Source organism: Bos taurus, chromosome 3, assembly GCF_002263795.3.
Source record: "Bos taurus isolate L1 Dominette 01449 registration number 42190680 breed Hereford chromosome 3, ARS-UCD2.0, whole genome shotgun sequence".
Taxonomy (NCBI): domain Eukaryota; kingdom Metazoa; phylum Chordata; class Mammalia; order Artiodactyla; family Bovidae; genus Bos; species Bos taurus.
Genome location: NC_037330.1, coordinates 54,009,229 through 54,032,858, shown reverse-complemented (window position 1 = coordinate 54,032,858; position 23,630 = coordinate 54,009,229). Strand labels below are relative to the sequence as shown.

The 23,630-nt window shown below is 38.5% G+C and overlaps 1 protein-coding gene across 1 annotated transcript; it reads right to left on the bottom strand.

The window, feature by feature from the left end:
- Positions 1–211: 211 nt before the first annotated feature.
- On the bottom strand, positions 212–23,333 carry LOC107131333 (guanylate-binding protein 6-like). Its single transcript, XM_059885318.1, has 9 exons — positions 23,144–23,333; positions 22,242–22,369; positions 10,942–11,149; positions 9,144–9,389; positions 3,694–3,974; positions 2,799–3,011; positions 2,376–2,478; positions 1,821–2,014; positions 212–880 (listed from the first exon to the last, which is right to left on the bottom strand). Exons 1-9 carry the CDS (start codon positions 23,331–23,333, stop codon positions 656–658), a joined length of 1,788 nt encoding a protein of 595 aa, XP_059741301.1. The 3' UTR covers positions 212–655.
- Between the last annotated feature and the right edge of the window lie 297 nt (positions 23,334–23,630).

Sequence of the window (23,630 nt, the reverse complement as noted above, 5' to 3'; positions counted from 1 at the left end):
AGCCTGGTGGGCTGCAGTCCATGGGGTCGCTGAGTCGGTCACGACTGAGCAACTTTACTTTCACTTTTCACTTTCATGCATTGGAGAAGGAAATGGCAACCCACTCCAGTGTTCTTGCCTGGAGAATCCCAGGGACTGGGAAGCCTGGTAGGCTGCTGTCTATGGGGTCGCACAGAGTCGGACACGACTGAAGCGACTTAGCAGCAGCAGCAGCAGCAGCAGCAGTCCATTTATTGGCTAAATACAAGGTATTTCAGTATTGCACATACATAAAGTATATTACCAATTTTTATAGATGGACATTTAACTAGATTCCTGATGGACATTTAACTAGACTCCAATCTTTTGCCTTTAAAAGTAGTGCTTTGATGAACCTCTTTCATGTATGTATGTATATATATATGTGTGTGTGTGTGTGTGTGTGTGTGCACTCAGATATATAATACATGATTTTCCACATACAGATACATATCCTAAAAGTGAACCTGCTATTTCAAAATGTCCATATTTATTTTATCTAATATGGGCCAGACATTGATATCCTCTAGTAGCCACTTTTTATATTTGAAGCTTTGCTGAACAAAAATGAAAAGCATGCATAACAAAAAGAGTCCAGAACATATACCCATGCTCCATAATTTCTTTGAAATGAGAGCTACTTTTTAAATAAAGAGCCTATCCCTTTCACAATCTGCCCAAGAAGTTTAGCTGGAGAACTCAATATTGAAGTGAGCTCATCACCAAATTTGTCCAAGGCTTTTGTAACCCAGGGAGTATCCTTTTCTTTAGTATCATCAATCATATTTTTTAACTGATTTATTTCTGCACTCATCAACTCAGATTTCTCTCTAAAACCTTCATTAAGCAGAGTTTCTTGGACCTAGAAATAAAGCAAAGAGGGAAGTAATATGTTTTAAATTCTCATTTTTTTCAAAGACTACATTTTGCATTTAAGAACTTTGTCAAACTATCTTTGTTTTACTCATAAAATTGTTCTCTCTTACTCAATCAAGAAAGGGGAGTTTTGTAACAGGGACTATCTCCTGGTTTTGACAGGACTATTAAGAGAAAGTGTAGTTTACAGCCTTACTAATATTCACACACTATTGGGTTTTGCCAGGAGGCTAAGCCTCACATGAGGACAAATGTTATGCATTTCAGATAAATGTTATGCATTTCAGAGGTAACCTTGGATCAGGCTGCAATAATTCTCAGGATGGTGAGAATTATAGAAATCTGCTATAAGGACATCCAAGTGGACAATGATAGAATTCTCTTTATGCCATACAGTATCTTGGGTATCTCTCCACCCCTGGAGGCAATGCAGCAAGTTTAGAAGCTGCCACATCCCAGTGTTTTTAAGTTTGGACATTTTTGATAGTTTTATTGCAGCATAGCTCTATCTCAGGGCCTATGGCTGAGAACAGAGTTCCTGGTAATTGGCAGGGATCCTGAAAGCAAACTAGTTGCTGCTCATATTAAATATATACTGTTGGAATATCTGTCTAATTGAGCTTCCCAGGATCATTTAAAATTTCCCCAAATAGCTACTTAAACCCTATTTATAAATTCCAAGGGTTTGAGGAATCAATACTCGTCCTGAACTCTTCAAAGTCTACATGTATAGTAGAAATTAAAGCCTTATTTTTTTATTCTTAATATTTTTAATTATTTAGGAATAATTCTAATGGTTTTAATGAATCAGAAGCAGTAAATGGCAATGATGCTTCCTCCATGTCTTGCTGTAAACTTCACCCATCCCTTCCTGATGTCCCAGGGTAATGACCATTGAGCACGACTAAGGCCACAGCCTGACTTACCTTCATCTTATGCTCCAACATCATATTCATCTCTCTCAGTAGGTTTTCTTTTTCTTTCTCCAGCTTCTCTGTCAGCTGGGCTATGTTTTCCTGGAAACTCTTCTTTTGCGCCTCCATCTCCTGCTGCTGTTCTTGCAGTTTCTGTTTCAGCAGCTCCCGTTCCTTCTCAGCTATCTCATTCCTAGCCCGCTCTTCTGCCCCAGGAAAGTTCAGAAAGGAATAAAAGTAAGATGAAGACAGATCTTTATGCTCCAGAGCTCAGAGACCAAACCAAATTAGAAAGAGAGGAGAAATCTCTGAATTCCCACTGCCATACCCCACACCCCAAACCCTGTGTCCACACCATCAAGAGCACATTTCAGAATGTGATGGTAAAAACTGTTTGGCTGACATCTAACCACATCCAACCACATCTCTTGCTGTTTTCAGATGTAGTAGAGTTGTTTCACAGAAGGAGAGGAAGTTCCTTGTATCAGGAAGGCTTTGCTCTTGTACCTATTAGAGGTCACTGCAGGAACCTACCCATCCCACTGTGAGCAGAGTGCTACCCCATACCTGCTACAGTCTTCTCCCCATCAGTGAGTGCTTTATCTGCCTGCAGGATGGATTTCTCTAATGCTGCTTGTGACTGAAGAAAGCTCTGGAGGACTTCATTTGCCTGGGGAACCACGAAGGAGCATAGAACTTAGATTTCCACTGAGAAGATTAGTGCTGCAAAAACATGTATGTAATTTTTGCTTCATGTTTAAAATTCTGTGGTGGTTCCCTACAGCAAGTCCAAGCTCCATACTCATGTTTTGAGAATACATATCTCTACTCTCCTCAGGAATAAATTTCAAGTAGTGGATCTTAAGAGCTAAAGCTGCCATGATATCTCCATGCTCTTTCATTGCCCACACCTAGTTCTGTGCTCTCAGATTTTCAGGAGACCCCTCTAGACTCTATTCTGTAGACTCCCCATGCTCTATGTGTCCTCACCTTCACTCCTTTTCTGGGCACTTGATGATAATCCTGTTCAAACCTTTCCTTTGCTTTCCTGTAGAGTTCATAACCTCCAGGAACAGAAAAAATGCCCGCTGAAATACTTTCCATTAGGGTCTTGGAAATCTCATCAAGTTTAACCTGGCAGTATTTGACAGATGCCTCTTCATTCTGTAACACAAAATCCTCCTTCTTGTTCTTTATAATTTCCTGGAAGTGAAATGTAGAGGGATGTCACAAGAAGAATGAAAAAGAGGGGATAAAATTTCAAAGAATTTGATAGAAAGAATGATCTAACTGCTGTCCTCATTAGAAAAATATTTTGCTGGAGGACACAAAATTAAAAAAGCAATCACAAGTTCTGATTTACTCCCAACCCTGAAAACTCTCTGAAAGACCACAGGAAAGTTTCTCAACCTCCCTTCAGGTTCTTCATCTGAAATGTTGGTGTTGCATTATCTAATCTCTACAGTTCATTGCAGCTATTGATTCTATATTCAATGCTATAGCAAGGAGCAACCTAGGTTGAAAATGGCCTGGCATAAGGGTCTGATTAGAGAAATTTGGATTCTTCTTCATGGGATGATGTTCACAGAAAACTAAAGCAACTTAAGAATGACTTTTGGGTGTTCCAGACATATTTGGAATCCAAAGATATATATACTTTAGGAGGATATATATACTTATTTTTCATCAGAAAACTAGAGAGATTTCTAGATAAACTACTGAGGTTTAACAGAATAAAAAACAAAATATACTCCTTTGTAACTCTATCCTTCCTGAGAACACAGACTACTTTTGAGTGAGGGGTGAGCCATGTGGCTGGTAGTGGCATTTCTAGGTTTCATTCATCAAGGGGAGGGGAGAAATGGTAACTATTAAGACGAGTTACCACAAGATTCTTCTGGAATTCCTGATTTTCATCCTTGAAGGAGCGCTCCATGAAGATGGCAATGGCTTCCTTCTCACAGGCTGCGTGCACCTCCAGCAGCTCCTGGAACGTGTCTGTGGGGAGGCTCAGTTGCTGGGTCATCTTCTCACTGTAGTGGTCAGCTGCCTTTTGCACAGCTGCTGAGTTCTCCAAATGAGCCAGAGATGTGACTGCATTCTCCAAACAAGGTACAGCTCCATTGTTGATGGTATCCACGTAGATCACAACCAACTTTACCAGCCCTGAAAAGGCCATCAAATTTAAGGGATAAATATCAAGTCATTGGTCCATAAAATACAAGATTATGAGATTACATTTCTAAAGTATCTGTCTCTCTCTCTCTCTCTCTCTCACACACACACACACACAGCCATATCTCCTTTTACTATCATCACCTTTGTTTTCCTACTGACTCTTCACTTTTATGGTTCTTGGGGGTAAAAAAGAATTGAAAATCTACCTGTATCCAACCTAAGGAGTATCTGAAAAATATAGTATCCTACTAAAACCTTAAAAGCAAAATAGCTTACATAGGTATTCAGATAAGACAGGGTATATCAGATTTTATTTATTCCTAATTCCGAGGCTTTAAAGGTACTTTCAGAGATTTATAGGCTAGTACTGATATTTGAACCACACAAAACTCTCAAAATATTTTTTGTTTTCTCCTTGCAAAGAACTTTTATTGTATAAGGTTTCCCCTGAGAAAATGGCATATTCTGTTTTTATACTGAGATAGTGATTTTTATTCTGAATAGAGAAATTTTTCAAATAAATGGAAGTCACAGATATCAGTGACAAAATTTGCAGTTTATGGGAGAGATTTATAGTTCCCCAGATATTGTTCAGTTGCTCAGTCCTGTCCAACTCTTCATGACCCCATGGACTGCAGCATGCCAGGCTTCCCTGTCCTTCACTAACTCCTGGAGCTTGCTCAAACTCAAGTTCATTGAGTCAGTGATACCACCCAACCATCTTGTTCTCTGTCATCCCCTTCTATTCCTGTATCAATCATTCCCAGCATCAGGATCTTTTTCGATGAGTCAGTTCTTTCCATCAGGTAGCCAAAGAATTGGAGCTTCAGCTTCAGCATCAGTCCTTCCAATGAATATTCAGGACTGCTTTCCTTTAGCATTAACTGGTTGAATCTCTTTGCAGTCCAAGGGATTCTCAAGAGTCTTCTCCAGCATCACAGTTCAAAAGCATGAATTCTTCGGCACTCAGCCTTCTTTATATGATCCAGCTCTCACATCCAAACATGACTATTGGAAGATCCATAGCTTTGACTATACAGACCTCTGTCAGCAAAGTAAAGTCTCTGTTTTTTTTTTTAATATGCTGTCTATGTTTGTCACAGCTTTCCTTCCAAGGAGCAAGCATCTTTAATTTCATGGCTGCAGTCACCATCTGCAGTGATTTTGGAGCCTAAGAAAATAAAGTCTCTCAATGTTTTCATTGTTTTACCATCTATATGCCATGCAGTGATGGGACCAGATGCCTTGATCTTCATCTTTTGAATGCTGAGTTTTAAGTGAGCTTTTTCATTCTCTTCTTTCACTTTCATCAAGAGGCTCTTTAGTTCCTCTTCACTTCCTACCATAATGGTGGTGTCATCTGCATATCTGAGGTTATTAATATTTCTCCCAGCAATGTTGATTCCAGCTTGTGCATCATCGAGCCTGGCATTTCGCATGATGTACTCTGTAAATAAGTTAAATAAGCAAGGTGACAATATACAGCCTTGATGTAGTCTTTTCCCAATTTGGAACTAGTCCATTGTTCCATGTCTAGTTCTAACTGTTGCTTCTTGAGCTGCATACAGATTTCTCAGGAGGCAAGAAGGTGGTCTGGTATTTCCATCTCTTTAAGAATTTTCATTTTGTTTAAATTATTTATTTAATTGAAGGATAATTACTTTACAATATAGTGATGGTTTTTACCATATATCAACATGAATTGGCCATGAGTATACATGTCTACTCAAATCCTAACCCCCTTCCCACTTCCCTCCCCACCCTATCCCTCTGAGTTGTCCCAGAGCACCGGCTTTGGGTGCTCTGCTTTATGCATCAAACTTCCACTGGTCATCTGTTTTACAAATGGTAATGTACAATTTCAATGCTATTCTCTCAAATCATCCAACCCTCACCTTCTCCCACTGAGTCCAAAATTTCTTTATATCTGTGTCCCCTCTGCTGCCCTACATGTAGGAAAGTCATTACTGTCTTTCTAAATTTTGCAAACATGCATTAATATATAGTATTTGTCTTTCTCTTTCTGACTTACTGCACACTGTATAATAGGTTACAGTTTCATCCACCACATTAGAACTGATTCGAATGCATTCCTTTTTATGGCTGAGTTTTTTCATTCCAATCCCAAAGAAAGGTAATGCCAAAGAATGCTCACACTACTGCACAATTGCACTCATCTCACACACTAGTAAAGTAATGCTAAAAATTCTACAACCCAGGCTTCAGCAATACGTGAACCATGAACTTCCATATGTTCAAGCTCATTTTAGAAAAGGCAGAGAAACCAGAGATCAAATTGCCAACATCTGCCAGATCATCAAAAAAGCAAGAGAGTTCCAGAAAAAACATTTATTTCTGCTTTATTTACTATGCCAAAGCCTTTGACTGTGTGGATCACAATAAACTGTGGAAAATTATGAAAGAGTTGGGAATACCAGACCACCTGACCTGCCTCTCGAGAAACCCATATGCAGGCCAGGAAGCAACAGTTAGAACTGGACATGGAACAACAGACCAGTTCCAAATAGGAAAAGGAGTATGCCAAGGCTGTATATTGTCACCCTGCTTATTTAACTTATATGCAGAGTACATTATGAGAAATGCTGGGCTGGAAGAAGCACAAACTGGAATCGAGATTGCTGGGAGAAATATCAATAACCTCAGATTTGCAGATGACACCACCCTTAAGGCAAAAAATGAAGAACTAAAGAGCCTCTTGATGGAAGTGAAAGAGGAGAGTGAAAAGATTGGCTTAAAACTCCACATTCAGAAAACTAAGATCATGGTATCCGGTCCCATCACTTCATGGGAAATAGATGGGTATACAGGGGAAACAGTGGCTGACTTTATTTTGGGGGGCTCCAAAATCACTGCAGATGGTGATTGCAGCCATGAAATTAAAATATGTTTACTCCTTGGAAGGAGAGTTATGACCAACCTAGATAGCATATTCAAAAGCAGAGATATTATTTTGTCAACAAAGGTCCTTCTAGTCAAGGATATGGTTTTTCCAGTAGTCATGTATGAATGTGAGAGTTGGACTATAAAGAAAGCTGAGTGCCGAAGAATTGATGCTTTTGAACTGTGGCATTGGAGAAGACTCTTGAGAGTCCCTTGGACTGCAAGGAGATCCAACCAATCCATCCTCAAGGAGATCAGTCCTGAGTGTTCATTGGAAGGACTGATTTTGAAGCTGAAACTCCAATACTTTGGCCACCTCATGCGAAGAGTTGACTCATTGGAAAAGACCCTGATGCTGGCAAGGATTGAGGGCGGGAGGAAAAGGGGATGACAGAGGATGAGATGACTGGATGGCATCACCAACTCAATGGACATGAGTTTGAGTAAACTCCGGGAGTTGGTGATGGACAGGGAGGCCTGGCATGCTGTGGTTCATGGAGTTGCAAAGAGTTGGACACAACTGAGCGACTAAACTGAACTGAACTGAATATTCCATTGTGTATATGTGCCACAACTTCTTTATCAATTCATCTGTCAAGGGACATCTAGGTTGCTTCCATGTCCTAGCTATTGTAAGCAGTGCTGCAATGAACACTGGAGTACATGTGTCTCTTTCAATTCTGGTTTCTTCAATGTATATGCCCAGCAGTGGGATTTCTGGGTCATGTGGCAGATCTATTCACAGTTTTCTAAGTAATCTCCAGACTGTTCTCCACAGTGGTTGTACCAGTTTGCATTCCCACCAACAGTGTAAGGGGGTTCCCTTTTCTCCACATCCTCTCCAGCAGTTATTGTTTGTAGACTTTTTCATGATGGCCATTCTGACCAGTGTGAGATGATACACAAAAGTGGTTTTGATTTGCATTTCTCTAATGAGAGATGTTGAGAGCATTTTTTCATGTTTTTATTAGCCATGTCTATGTTTTCTTTGGAGAAATGTCTGTTTAGGTTTTTTTGCTTAGGTTTTGATTGGGTCGTTCATTTTTCTGGTATTGAGCTACACGAGTAGCTTGTGTGTTTTGGAGATTAATTTTTTGTCAGTTGCTTCATTTGATATTATTTTCTTTCATTCTGAAATCTGTCTTTTCACCTTGCTTATAGTTTCCTTCCTTGTGCAAAAGTTTTTAACTTTAATTAGGTTCTATTTGTTTATCTTTTTTTTCCTTTGTTCTGCATCCTATCTTTGTTTTTATTTCCATTACTCTGGGAGGTGGGTCATAGAGAATCTTGCTGTCATTTATTCCAAAGAGTGTACTGATTATATTTTTATGGGGCTGTGGGATGCTCAGTCTCTAGGTCATCTTCTCACTGTAGTGGCCAGCTGCCTTCTGCACAGCTGCTGAGTTCTCCAGATGAACAAGAGTCATCACTGCATTCACCAAACTAGGTACAGCTCCATTGTTGATGGTATTCACGTAGGTCACTACCAACTTTCCCAGCCTTAAATAGGTCATCAAATTTAAGGGATAAATATCAAGTCATTGGTCCATAAAATACAAGATTATGGGATTACATTTCTAAAGTCTCTCTCTCTCTTTCACACACACACACACACACACAGCCATATCTCCTTTTACTATCATCACCTTTGTTTTCCTACTGACTCTTCACTTTTATGGTTCTTCGGGCCTTGGGACTAAGAAAAAAATTGAAAAGCTACCTGTATCCAACATATTAAGGAGTATCTGAAAATATAGTATCCTACTAAAACCTTAAAAGCAAAATAGCTTATGTAAGTATTCAGATAAGACAAGGTATATCAGATTTTATTTATTCCTAATTCTGAGGCTTTAAAGGTACTTTCAGAGATTTATAGGCTGGTACTGATTTTTGAACCACACAAAACTATCAAAATATTTTTTGTTTTCACCTTGCAAAGAACTTTTATTTTATAAGGCTTCCCCTGAGAAAATGGCATATTCTGTTTTTATACTGAGATAGTGATTTTTATTCTGAATAGAGAAATTTTTCAGATAAATGGAAGTCACAGATATCAATGACAAAATTTGCAGTTTATGGGAGAGATTTATAATCCCCCAAATAAGATAATTATAAAATATACACATTTTTTTCATGGAGTGTGAATGTCCATAAGCCCAGAATTCCATATAAAATTCAATAGAAATACTGAAAAACACATTATATAAAATATCTGCAGTATATTGTTACTCATAATAATAGGAAAAAAAGACTTACAATTTCCAGTGACCAGGACTCCCTCTCTGAGTGTCTTGGTTTTTGCATTGGTGAAGATGTAAGAACAGAATTTTTTTATTTGTTCCTGGAATTTAGGATTCAGTTGGTATTCAGACACATTCTCAATATCAGCTAGGAGTTCTTTGTCATTTGTTGGTCGGTCAAAGACAAAACACTTCCGTGTTGGAAAGAACTCCCTGATGCACTCTTTGCATAAATTTGATGTTTGTACCTTCATATTCTTGCCTAAGGGACGGAGAAACAGAGATTAAAGCAGAAATAGTCTTACAGCAAGAGAGCCAAAAGTGTTCACGACAGATTTGTGTATTCTTGTTGACTTTTATGGTAATAACTCCTTTAAAACAGACATTCAGTACTTCTTTGCACATCAGACTTACACCAATGATATAACCAGAGAGATATTTGGGGAGATGTCTAATCCAGTAAAAGAAACCTATAGCTAGCATCCCCAGAACTGAACATGGTAGAATATTTCTTTATTAGATGTTTGCTGTACTAATGGTTAAAAGAATAAAAGGTCAAATATAAATGTTTGCTCTACTTAGTCTTATGTAAGAACTGATCTCTGGGACCAAAAAGAAGAGCCACAAACAGGATAGTGGACAATATCAGAAATGTTAGGAATGACATTTGATTATTGAAGGAGAACTATTTTGATGTTAAAATTATTTGTACAAAGCTACATATTTTTAGCAAAAACCTCTGAAAGGTAAGTGTAACTGAACTGATATTTTAAGATGTCGCCATTAATCTATAAACTCTTTGTGATAAAGGATTATGTTTGCTTTGACAGTGGTCCTCTTCTGTCTAGTCAATTTCCCAATAACTTTTTGAAAAACCATAAATAGAAATATGAAAGCAAGAAATAAGTAGATTAGAATTAATATTCTTCTCAGGTTTCACAAGGTGCACATCACTATGAATGTTACCCTTTACACTAACAAGTTGGTGGTGGTCGTTTAGTCACTAAATTATGCCTGACTCTTGCAACCCCATGAAATGTAGCCTGCCAGGCTCCTCTGTCCATAGGATTCTCCAGGCAAGAATACTGGAGTGGGTTGCCATTTCCTTCTCCAGGGGATCTTCCCAACCCAGGAATTGAACCTGGGTCTCCTGCTTTGCAGGCAGATTCTTTAGCAACTGAGCTACGAAGGAAGCCCTTAAAGTAACATACTATTTGCAAATTATATAATGAAAAAGCAAGTGGGAATTAAAAGAAGCTGTGGTTTGAAAATGAAATGAACGTTCTGATAATTATCAGAAATATTGATAAGTCATAGATTAAAAAGCACACTCCAGGTTTATTTAGAACGTAAAGTCATTTTGTAGATTATATAACTATACAAGAATTAGAACAATTTATCCCTTTTTGAGAAGAATAACATGTAACTGTGTGAAATTTTTTTTTTATTACACAGACTTTCTCTTTGTAATTTCTTATATTGCAATTATCTAGTATATTGTTTTCCCTACTGGAGAAAAGCAGAAACTAAAATAGGGAGCACAAGTGTCTGACTTCAGAAGGATTTAGCACTGAATGTAATCTCAGTGCTAAATTAAAACTTGTATAAAGAAAAAATTGGCTTTGAATAATTTCACTCATACTTTTCTTAAGTAAACTTAAAATTCAATCCCTAGAGCTTTGCAACCCAGTTTCTAATCACCATTTCTACAGATGTTAATCTCAAATATAAATGCGACCCTAGAGATGATGGACAGTATTTAGTAGATCCCACACTCTATTCAAACACCCACTGCCTAGGCCATGCCCTGTAACCTTTAGTCAGCTTCAAGGCATTTTCCAGGTATTGATCTTCTGTGATAGGATGACCATTTAACTTTAGCTCCAGGGTGAAATCCCGTACAGCCCATATAAAGTCTGGAAAGAAAGTCACAAATTCTGTGCAATCTTCTTCTCCATCAGGGCTGGGAGAGGACTTGGCTTTGATTAGTTTTGTGAGCTCTGTCACATAACTAGGACTTGATTAAGGAAAAGAAATTCCTTACTCACAATTCCCACATTCCTAATAAAAAATTAAAAACCTTCTCTTTAGTTCTGAGTCCCCTTTGCACCATTAAAGGCAATTTTGTGACAGGGAAGGAAATGTGATTCCATCTCCATCCCCATAAATTCAGTGAAACTTGATAGTTCAGTTCCTAGAAGGATACTGCAAGTGCTCCAGGGCCTGGTTGTTGATGGTGCTCATACTGTTATAGATAAAGGTGCTGCACAGAAGCACGGCCAAAGAAAAGATCCATGAGTCATTCTTGGAGTCACCCTAGAGAGTACATTAAAACAATAGATTTAAGAGTTTACTTGTAAATTAGAAATTTATTCATAGACTTATTCTATCATGTCCTTATTTATTATTTCAGCTAGCCTAATCACCAAGCAAAGAAATTGTTTGAAGACAGACATATTGGCTTTGACAATTACAAAGGCATTTCTTGTGATTACAACAGTGAGTGAAGTGAAGTTGCTCAGTCGTGTCTGACTCTTTGTGACCCCATGGACTGTAGCCTACAAGGCTTCTCCATCCATGGGATTTTCCAGGCAAGAATACTGGAGTGGGGAGCCATTTCTTTCTCCAGGAGATCTTCCTGACCCAGGGATTGAATCCAGGTCTCCTGCACTGTAGGTAGATGTGTTACCTCCTGAGCCACCATATTTTCAAATAAAAGAAGATTCTTCATAGGGATTTCTTTGTCCTCAATTAGAGGAAATAAAATAACAGTACTGGTGTATAATTAGTTATTCTTTGATGAATGTTAGAACATATTCATTATGCACACATGTATTAATCATAAGTGATATAAAATAAACATAGTTGGCATAACTGGGTATTTAAATTATATCCAAACAATAAATAAGCTACTGTACATTTCCCAATATTCTTGGATTTAAAAATGCAGCAAGTTTGAGTTAAGATGATAGAATTGGAATAGTAGGACCTGGGGTTTACTTCTTCCAACAAGCACATTAAGAATAAATCTACAAGTGGACCCATTCACACAGAGCACATGCTGAACACTAGTAGAGGACCTCATACACCTAAAAGAACAAGAAAAGTTCTCCACATAATTGGGTAGGATCCTTAAGAAAAGGAAGAATAGAAAGAGGAAATGGGAGGGGACCAACATCCTGGTGGGGAGCTGATGGAAAAAAGAGGTTGCCATACCTAAGGAAGCTTCCTCACCAGTGGTGAGATCAGTTGAAAAAGTAGGGGAGTTTGGGGGCTATTAGAGTAAAGTGCAGATGGTGGTCTGTGGCAGGCAGAACAGAGAGTTATACAGATGGTCCATGCCACAGCCTTGTGTGCTCCAGCCTGAGATGTGTGTCTGCCAATGTTGGGGTGGACTGGGTGTTGAAGCATGGGGTTTGGGGAGTGAACCTAGGAAAAGGGCTGCTACAGGCTGCATGGAGACAGCCTGAGGGGATGGGAGTGAGGAGCTCCACAGATAGGAATACTCTTCCTCTAAATGCTCTTAGAGGAAGCACAGACTGCCATGGAAGCAAGGTGCCATTTGTTGAGTAGCACACAGAGGGCAGGGCCACCCTCATGGCCTCTCTCCCCAAACTCCAGCCCCTGACTCTGTGGGCACTTGGAGGACTCCTGTCAGAGCAAGTGTGTGTGCCCTAGTCATTGCTGCCTTGTCCTACTTACAACTGAGTGAGCGTGTGTGCCTGGTCAGTTGCAACCTCGTGCCCCTCCCACCTTAGTGAAAAAATGTGGTCTAGTCAGTAGCTGCCTTCACCCCTTCTCTCCTGGGTGTGGTTGAAACCAAAGCTGAGCCCCAGGGGCTGTGGGGCTAAGGAAGAAGAACTGAAACTTCTTTTTATAGTTGCAGAAGCCAAGGGTTAAACTCCCATGAATGGCTTGGAAAAAGTGCCTATAGACATCTGAATGGACAGTGATTGCTCCCACAACTGAGATGGGTCTCGTTTTAGTGACTGTGGACTGTGGACCTTTCAACAGGGCCCTGTTCTCCAGAGGGATAAGACCCAGCTCCTCCCACCAGAGGGCAGACACCAGTCCTTCTCAACAGGAAGATTATGTAAACCCCTGGATTAAATTCATCCACCAAGGGACAGATACAAGAAGCAAGAACTATGATCCTGCACCCTGCAAAATAAGATCACAAGCAGAGTAAGTGAGACAAAACAGAGATTACAGAGATTAAATTACAGAGATTACAGAGAAATACCATGCAGACAAAATTAAAAAAGAAAGTGAAAGTGAAGTCGCTCAGTCATGTCTGACTCTTTGTGACCCCATGGACTGTAGCCTACCAGGCTCCTCCATCCATGGAATTCTCCAGGCAAGAGTACTGGAGTGGGTTGCCATTTCCTCCTCCAGGGGATGTTCCCAACCTAGGGATCAAACCCAGGTCTCCCACATTGCAGGCAGACGCTTCACCATCTGAGCCACCAGGGAAGCCCAATGCAGACAAAGGAGCAAGGTAAAAACCTATAAGACCAAATAAATGAAGAAGAGACTGGCAATCTACTTCCAAAAGAATGACTTCCCTGGAAGCTCAGACAGTAAAAAAATCTGCCTGCAATGCAGGAGGCCCCCTTTCAATCCCTAGGTTAGGAAGGTCCCCTGGAGAAGGGAATGGCTACCCACTCCAGTATTCTTGCTTGGAGAATCACATGGACAGAGGAGCCTGGTGGGCTACTGTCCATGGGGTCACAAAGTTGAACCAGGCTGAGCAACTAACACTTTCACTTTCAAAGACAGAAAAGATGATTCAAGAAAAAGAAAGGAGGCATTAATTGAGAAGATAAAAGAAAATTTTAATAAAGATGTAGAAGAACTAAAGAACAAACAGTAATGAATAATAAAATAACTGAAATAAAAATATATATATACTAGTAGGAATCAATAACAGAACAACTAGAGCAAAAGAATGAATAAGTGACCTGGAAGACAAATGGTGGAAATCTCTGCTTTTAAAACAAGATAAAGAAAAGAAATGAAAATAAATGAGGAAAGTCTCAGAGATCTCTGTGTCAACATTAAATGTATGAATATTCTAACAATAGGGATCTCAGAAAAAAGAGAAAAGGTATGAGAAAATATTTGAAGAAATTTTAGTTGAATTCTCTAACAAGAGAAAGGAATAGTCATCCAAGTCCTGGATGTTCCATATAGGATAAGTTCAACAAGAGACATGTTGAGACATATATTAAACAAACTAACAAAAATTAAATACAAATAAAAATATTAAAAGCAGCAGGGGGAAAGCAACAAATAACACACAAGGGAATCTCCATAATGTTATCAACAGATTTTTCAGCAGAGACTCAGAAAGCAAGAAGGAAATGGCATGATATATTTAAAGTGATGAAAGGGAAAAACCTACAACCAAGAATATTATACCTAATAAGGCTCTCATTCAGATTTAATGCGAAATCAAAAGCTTTACAGACAAGCAAAGCTAAGAGAATTCAGTGCCACCAAACCAGGTTTGCAACAAATGCTAAAGGAACTTCTCTATGTGGAAAACACAAGAGAAAAGGGGAAAAAGGAAGGAAAGAAAAAAGACCAACAAAAAACAAACCCAAAACAATTAAGAAAATGTTAACAAAAACATATATATTGATAATTACATTAAATGGAAATGCACTAAATGCTCCAACCAAATGATATAGACTGGATGAACGCATGCACAAACAAGGCCTGTATAAATACCATCTACAAGAGACCCACTTCAGACCTAGAGAAACATACAGACTGAAAGTGAGGGAATATAAAAAGACATTTCTTGTAAATAGAGATCAAAAGAAAGCTGAAGTAGCAATACTTATATCCAACAAAGTAGACTTTAAAATAAAGACTGTTATGCAAAATAATGAAGGATACTACATAATGATCAAGGGATTCAATCCAAGAAAAAGATAGAACAATTGTAAATTTATATGCACCAACACAGGAGCACCTCAATACATAAGGCAAAGGCTAAAATCCTAAAAAGGGGAAATCAACAGTAACATAATAATAGTGGGGGCCTTAAATAATCCACATACACCAATGGGAAAATCATCCAAACAAAAAATTAAGAGGGAAATATAAGCCTAAGATGACAGACCTAAGCCTAATAGACCTAAGATGGTCTATTAGGCCAGATAGACTTAATTGATATTTATAGACCACTCAGTCCAAAGGACCAGGATACACTTTTTTCTAAGTACATGAACAACATTCTCCATATTATAGATCAAATGTTGCATCACAAATCAAACCTCATTAAATTTAAGAATGGTGGAATCATATCCTGCATCTTGTCCAACCACAACACTGCTGCTGCTACTGCTGCTGCTAAGTTGCTTCAGTCATGTCTGACTCTGTGTGACCCCATAGACAGAAGCCCACCAGGCTCCCCCGTCCCTGGGATTCTCCAGGCAAGAACACTGGAGTGGGTTGCCATTTCCTTCTCCAATGCGTGAAAGTGAAAGGGAAGTCGCTCAGTCTTATCCGACTCTTAGCAACCCCATGGACTATCGCCTACTACTATCTCTTCCACCCATGGGATTTTCCAGGCAAGAGTACTGGAGTGGGGTGCCATTGCCTTCTCCGAACCACAACACTAAGAGATCGGGAATTATCAATAATCAGAGGGAAAAAAACTGTAAAGAACACAAACACATGGAGGCTAAATATTTAATAATACATTATTAAATAATCAATGGATCACTGAAGAAATCAAACAGGAAGCCAAAAAAATGCCTAGAGACAAATGACAAAATCATGATGATCCAAAAGTTTTGGAGTGCAGTAAAAGCAGTTCTAAGAGGGAGGTTTTACCAATACAATCTTACCTTGAGAAACAAGAAAAATCTAAAGTAAACAGCCTATCATAACACCTAAAATAACTAGAGAAAAAAACAAAACCCGAAGTTAGAAGGAAATAAGTCACAAAGATCAGAGAAGAAATAAAGACAAAAATACAATGGCAAAGATCAATGAAACTAAAAGCTGGCTCTCTGAGAAGATAAACAAAATTGATAAACCTTTAGCAAGACTCCTCAGGAAAAAAGGGAGAAGATCCAAATCAATAAAACTAGAAAGGAAAAAAAAGACATTCCAATGGACACTACAGAAACACAAAGGATTATAAAAGATTACTACAAGCAACTATATGCCAATAAAATGGACAATCTAAAAGAAAAGGACAAATTCTAAGAAAGCTACAACTTTCTAAGACTGAACCAGGAAGAAATAGAAAATATTAACAGACCAAGCACAAGTACTGAAATGGAAATTTTGATTAAATATCTTTCAACAAGCAAAAGTCCAGAACCAGATGGCTTCACAGGTGAATTCTATCAAACATTTAGAGAAGTATTAATATCTACTCTTATGAAACTCTTTCAAAAAATTGCAGGGGAGGAATACTCCCAAGCTCATTCTATGAGCCATCACCACCTTGATACCAAAACCAGACAAAGATATCACATGAAAAACACATACAAACATCACTGATGAACATAAATGCAAAATCCTCAACAAAGTACTAGTTAACTGAATCCAACAACACATTAAAAGATCATACACCATGATCAAGTGGTTTTAGTGCAAGAATTCAAGGATTTTTCAATATTTGCAAATCAGTGTGTTACACCACATCAACAAACTGAAGAATAAAAACCATATGATCATCTCAATAGAGGCAAAAAAAAGCTTTTGACAAAATTCACCAACAAATTATGATAAAAAAGATAGAAAGTGGACAATAGAGGAAACCCAGCTCAATATAATAATGGCCATATATGACAAACCCAAAGCAAACATCATTCTCAATGGTGAAAGACTGAAATCATTTCCTCCAAGATTAGGAGCAAGGCAAAGATGTCCACTATTGCCACTATTATGCAACACAGTTTTGGAAGTCTTAGCCACAGCATTCAGAGAAGGAAAAGAAAGAAAAGGAATCCAAATTGGAAAGAAGTAAAATTGTCACTGTTTGCAGATAATATGATACTATACATGTAAAACCCTAAAGATACTCCCAGAAAACTCCTTTAGGTCATCAATTTTTTTCCTGGTAAAATTCCAGAATACAAAATTAATACACAGATATCTCTTGTGTTCCTATACACGTACAATGAAAAATCACCTAGTGTAATTATGGGAACAATTCCATTTCCCATTGCATCAAAAAACATAAAATAGCTAGGAATAAACCTATCCAATGAGGCAAAACATCTGTACTCATAAAACTATAAGATACAAACGAAAGAAATAAAAGATGACACAGATGGATTGGTATAATGTGTTGTTGGATTGGAAGAATGAATATTGTTAAAATGAGCATAACACCCAACACAATCTACAGATTCAATATAATTTTTGTCAAATTACCAATGGCATTTTTCACAGAATCACAACAACAACAAAAAATGTTCAAATTTGTGTGGAGACACAGACCCTGAACAGCCAGAGCAATCTTGAGAAAGAAAAATGGAGCTGGAGAAATCAAGTTTCCTGGCTTCAGACTATACTATCAAGCTACAGTCATCAAAACAGTGTGATACTGGCACAAAAATAGAAATATAGATCAGTGGAACAGGACAGAAAACCCAGAAATAAAGCCATGTGCCTATGGTCAATTTATCTATGACAAAGGAGGCAATACTGCACAATGATGGAAAGGCAATCTCTTCAACAAATGGTGCAGGAAAAACTGGAGAGCTACAAGGAAAAAATGAAATTAGATTATTTTTCAACACCACACACACAAAAAAAAAACTCGAAATGGATTAAAGACCTAAATATGAGCAGGACACTATAAAAATCCTAGAAGGAAACATTGGCAGAACAATCTCTGAGGTAAATTGCAGCAATATCTTTTTTGATCCATCTCCCAGAATAGTGGAAATAAAAACAAAAATAAACAAATGGGACCTACTTAAGCTCAAAATCTTTGGCACACCAAAGTAAACAGTAAAAAGATGAAAAGACCACCCACAGATTCAGAGAAAATATTTGCAAATGATGTGACCAACAAGGGATTAGTCTTCAAAATTTATAATCAGCTCATACCACTTAACAGCATCAAAACAAACAACCCAATCAAAAATGAGCAGAAGACCTACATAGACATTTCTCCAAAGAAGACATACAGATGGCCAAGAGGCATATGAAGAGATATTCAACATTGCTAGTTCCTAAGTTCAGTTCAGTTCAGTCCTCAGTCATGTTTGACTCTTTGCGACCGCATGAAGCGCAGCATGCCAGGCCTCCCTGTCCATCATCAACTCCTGGAGTTCACTGAGACTCACGCCCATCGAGTCAGTGATGCCATCCAGCCATCTCATCCTCTGTCGTCCCCTTCTCCTCCTGCCCCCAATCCCTCCCAGCATCAGAGTCTTTTCCAATGAGTCAACTCTTCGCATGAGGTGGCCAAAGTACTGGAGTTTCAGCTTTAGCATCATTCCTTCCAAAGAAATCCCAGGGCTGATCTCCTTCAGAATGGACTGGTTGGACCTCCTTGCAGTCCAAAGGACTCGCAAAAGTCTTCTCCAACACCACAGTTCAAAAGCATCAATTCTTCGGCACTCAGCCTTCTTCACAGTCCAACTCTCACATCCATACATGACCACAGGAAAAACCATAGCCTTGACTAGATGGACCTTTGTTGGCAAAGTAAGGTCTCTGCTTTTGAATATGCTATCTAGGTTGGTCATAACTTTTCTTCCAAGGAGTAAGTGTCTTTTAATTTCATGGCTGCAGCCACCATCTGCAGTGATTTTGGAGCCCCCAAAAATAAAGTCTGACACTGTTTCCACTGTTTCCCCATCTATTTCCCATGAAGTGGTGGGACCGGATGCCATGATCTTAGTTTCGTGAATGTTGAGCTTTAAGCCAACTTTTTCACTCTCCACTTTCACTTTCATCAAGAGGCTTTTGAGTTCCTCTTCACTTTCTGCCATAAGGGTGGTGTCATCTGCATATCTGAGGTTATTGATATTTCTCCCGGCAACCTTGATTCCAGCTTGTGTTTCTTCCAGTCCAGCGTTTCTTCCAGTCCAGTGTTTCTCATGATGTACTCTGCATATAAGTTAAATAAGCAGGGTGACAATATACAGCCTTGACGTACTCTGTTTCCTATTTAGAACTAGTCTGTTGTTCCATGTCCAGTTCTAACTGTTGCTTCCTGACCTCCATATGGGTTTCTCAAGAGGCAGGACAGGTGGTCTGGTATTCCCATCTCTTGAAGAACTTTCCACAGTTTATTGTGATCCCCACAGTCAAAGGCTTTGGCATAGTCACAGGCAAATTTGGCCTTGGAATATGGAATGAAGCAGGGCAAAGACTATAGAGTTTTGCCAAGAAAATGCACTGGTCATAACAAACACCCTCTTCCCACAACACAAGAGAAGACTCTATACATGGACATCACCAGATGGTCAACACCAAAATCAGATTGTTTATATTCTTTGCAGCCAAAGATGGAGAAGCTCTACACAGTCAACAAAAACAAGACCAGGAGCTGACTGTGGCTCAGATCATGAACTCCTTATTACCAAATTCAGACTTAAATTGAAGAAAGTAGGGAAAACCACTAGACCATTCAGGTATGACCTAAATCAAATTCCTTATTTGATTTAGTGGAACTGAGAAATAGATATAAGGGACTAGATCTGATAGACAGAGTGCCTGATGAACTAGACGGAGGTTCATGACATTGTACAGAAGACAGGGATCAAGACCAGCCCCGTGGAAAAGAAATGCAAAAAAGCAAAATGGCTGTCTGGGGAGGCCTTACAAATAGCTGTGAAAAGAAGAGAAGCGAAAAGCAAAGGAGAAAAGGAAAAATATAAGCATTTGAATGCAGAGTTGCAAAGAATAGCAAGAAGAGATAAGAAAGCCTTCCTCAGCGATCAATGCAAGGAAATAGAGGAAAACAACAGAATAGGAAAGACTAGAGATCTCTTCAAGAAAATTAGAGATACCAAGGGAGCATTTCATGCAAAGATGGGCTCAATAAAGGACAGAAATGGTATGGACCTAACAGAAGCAGAAGATATTAAGAAGAGATGGCAAGAATACACAGAAGAACTATACAAAAAAGATCTTCATGATCCAGATAATCACCATGGTGTGATCACTGACCTAGAGCCAGACATCCTGGAATGTGAAGTCAAGTGGGCCTTAGAAAGCATCACTACCAACAAAGCTAGTGGAGGTGATGGAATTCCAGTTCAGCTATTCCAAATCCTGAAAGATGATGCTGTGAAAGTGCTGCACTCAATATGCCAGCAAATTTGGAAAACTCAGCAGTGGCCACCCGACTGGAAAAGGTCTGTTTTCATTCCAATCCCAAAGAAAGGCAATGCCAAAGAATGCTCAAACTACCACACAATTGCATTCATCTCACACGCTAGTAAAGTAATGCTCAAAATTCTCCAAGCCAGGCTTCAGCAATATGTGAACCCTGAACTTCCAGATGTTCAAGCTGGTTTTAGAAAAGGCAGAGGAACCAGAGATCAAATTGCCAACATCCACTGGATCATGGAAAAAGCAAGAGAGTTCCAGGAAAACATCTATTTCTGCTACTTATTAGAGAAATGCAAATCAAAAATACAAAGAAATATCACCTCACACCAGTCAGAGTGGCTATCATCAAGAAATCCTCAAATTATAAATGCTGAAGAGTGTGTGGAGAGACAAGAACCCTCTTACACACCTGGTGGGAAGATAAATTTGTACAGCCACTCCAACTGTATGGAGGTTGCTTAAAAAGGTAAACATAGAGCTGTCATATGACCCTGCAATCCCACTCCTGGGCATATACCTGGAGAAAAATATGATCTGAAAGGAACACACTCCCCAGTGTTCATTGTAGTCTGTTTACAATGGCCAAGACATGGAAACAACCTAAATGTCCATCAACAGAGGACTGAATAAAGATGTGGTACATATGTACAATGGAATATTACCCAGCCATTAAAACAATGAAACAATAATATTTGTAGCAACATGGATGGCCCTACAGATTGTCATACTGAGTTAAGTAAGTCAGACAGAGAAGGAAAAATATCTTATGACATCTCTGATATGTGGAATCTAAAAGGAAATTATACAAATTAACTCACAAAAGAGAAAGAGACTCACAGACTTAGAGAACAAACTTATGGTTGCCAGGGGGAAGAACATGTGTAAGAGATAGGTAGAAAGTTCGAATGGGATAAACACATATTTAAAGTTGGTAACCAACAAGGATTATGTGTGTAGCACATGGAACTCTGCTCAATGTTACGTGGCAGCTTGGATGGGAGATCAGTTGGGGGAAAATGGATATATATATATATATATATATATATATATATATATATATATACACATACGTATGGCTGAGTTCCTTTGCTGTTCATCTGAAACTATCATCACATTGTTAACTGGGTATACCCCATTACAAATTAAAAGTTTGATAACAAGTAAACACATGATTTCCAACTCCTCTTTGGGCAGAAATGGAAAACTACATAAATTTAGATATCATATTCAAATAATTATCAAAGTAAGTCAAATAGAAGACATAATTTATTTTGTCCACTAGTACAAAGCTAAAATAACAAAACTTCATCTTAAAATATTTCTAGTAGGACAAACACTGACTTTTTATCAGGCGTTACATTTAAGTGCATCTTCTTCCTCTCTCCAACCTGTTTCTTTTTCAATCACACTTTATTAAATCTGACAGCACACATGTGGTCTTGTCAACTAGACTAAAGACATTTCGAAAACATGACCATTAATTTAGTCACTGATGTCTACAGCACTGAGCCCAAAGGCTTGGAACTAAGCTGTATGGTACTTATTTACTAAATTTAATTGAATCATCCACCAAGTGCCAATAAATAAAAAGTTTTATCTAACATTTTTACTTAACATCTTTACAAAAAAGATTTTTACCTAAAGGTTCAAACAAACCAAGATTTGCTTCATTTACTACGCCTGAATTTCTAAATTTTACAAATACATCTCAGTAACTAAATTACAAAGGATCATAAAAACATAAGGAGAAAATACAGAATAAAAAGGATTCATCTGTGACTCCCTATCTTACCTTTTCAACATCTCCCAGGCCCTCAGTGTCCAGAAGGACCAGAGTGTGGTCTGATTTGAAAGGGTGAGGCACACACCACATCCAGATGCCCTTGGTTTTAGACTGCACTGTAGAGCCCAGAGGGAAACCTGCAAATGAAAAGAGAAAGCAACATTCAGTGACAGAGGATAATCTAAATAGCCCAGGGCTATGAAGTCAGACTTACTGGAATGCAAGTACCCCAGGATGCACTATTCTGCTTTCTCTATTTCCTCAAGAATGTCCTACTTTTGTGTTTCATCTATTTCAGGGAGGAGGAATATTAATTGTGAAAATTATGCCAAGCATGGGTTCAACATGAAGACAAAAACGTATCCATGAAGCAGACAAAAAGGAGGTAATTGATAACCATTATAAGGGCATTTTGAACAAATGGTGAGGTTCAAAGCCAGAGAGAATTGGATTGATGAGAGACATAGAAAAAGTGGAAAAAATTAAAATTATTTTTTTGCCAGACCAAATAGTATTTTTAAAAGGGGAGTTACCCAAAAAGATATAAAATTCAAGAAGGAACATGATAGATATTCAAACACAGTTATATATTATTGGGAATATTTCATAAAAAAGTAAAATGTGTTTCAAGATAAAGCACACTACAAGGCAAGAACCCAGTGCTTCAGCAAGTGAAATAAGGTAGAATTTAGGGCATTAGTAGGAGAGATTTTTGTTAACAGGAGTAAAACAACAAATATGGTAACAAATGACAATAAGGTAGTGATTTAGTGGTAAGAATTTTAAGGTTAAGTTTAAGGTTGGTTTATTGAGGGGAATCTGATTCTCCATTCACATGCACAGGGAAAAAACTAAGAATATGAGGTATAGTTGGAGTCATGCAATGACCTCTGCCCCAGTACAACACTCACCATGTTTCTGTCCTGCAAGACGGTTCATCAAGTAGGATTTACCCGTACGATACAGGCCTACAATGGCTACTACCACCACTGGCTGAGAAATCTTCTCAAGAGTCTCTATAGCTTCCTGGTTCACTGACAGTTGCTCGTTGTCATTTTCTACCAGAGAAATAGGGGCCATCATGTCCCATCCAGATGCCATGGCTACCTGCAAACTTAAAAGAGTCTCCCTGCAGAAATAAAATTACAAAGTTTTCTCCAATTCCAAGTTATTCAAAGCACACACCCATTTAGGACTGAGTGAGACTTCCTTAATTTCCATGAGACAGAATGTAACCTAGAAATAGCATACTGCAGAGGGAATCTTATATCATTCTCTCAAACCACTAATGATATCATTAATAAAAGAAAAGGTAACATTACTCTCCATAATTTCACTTCAACAGCAAGAATTTAATTCACATAGTTGTTACCATGCACTGAAGGCCTCCAATATGCC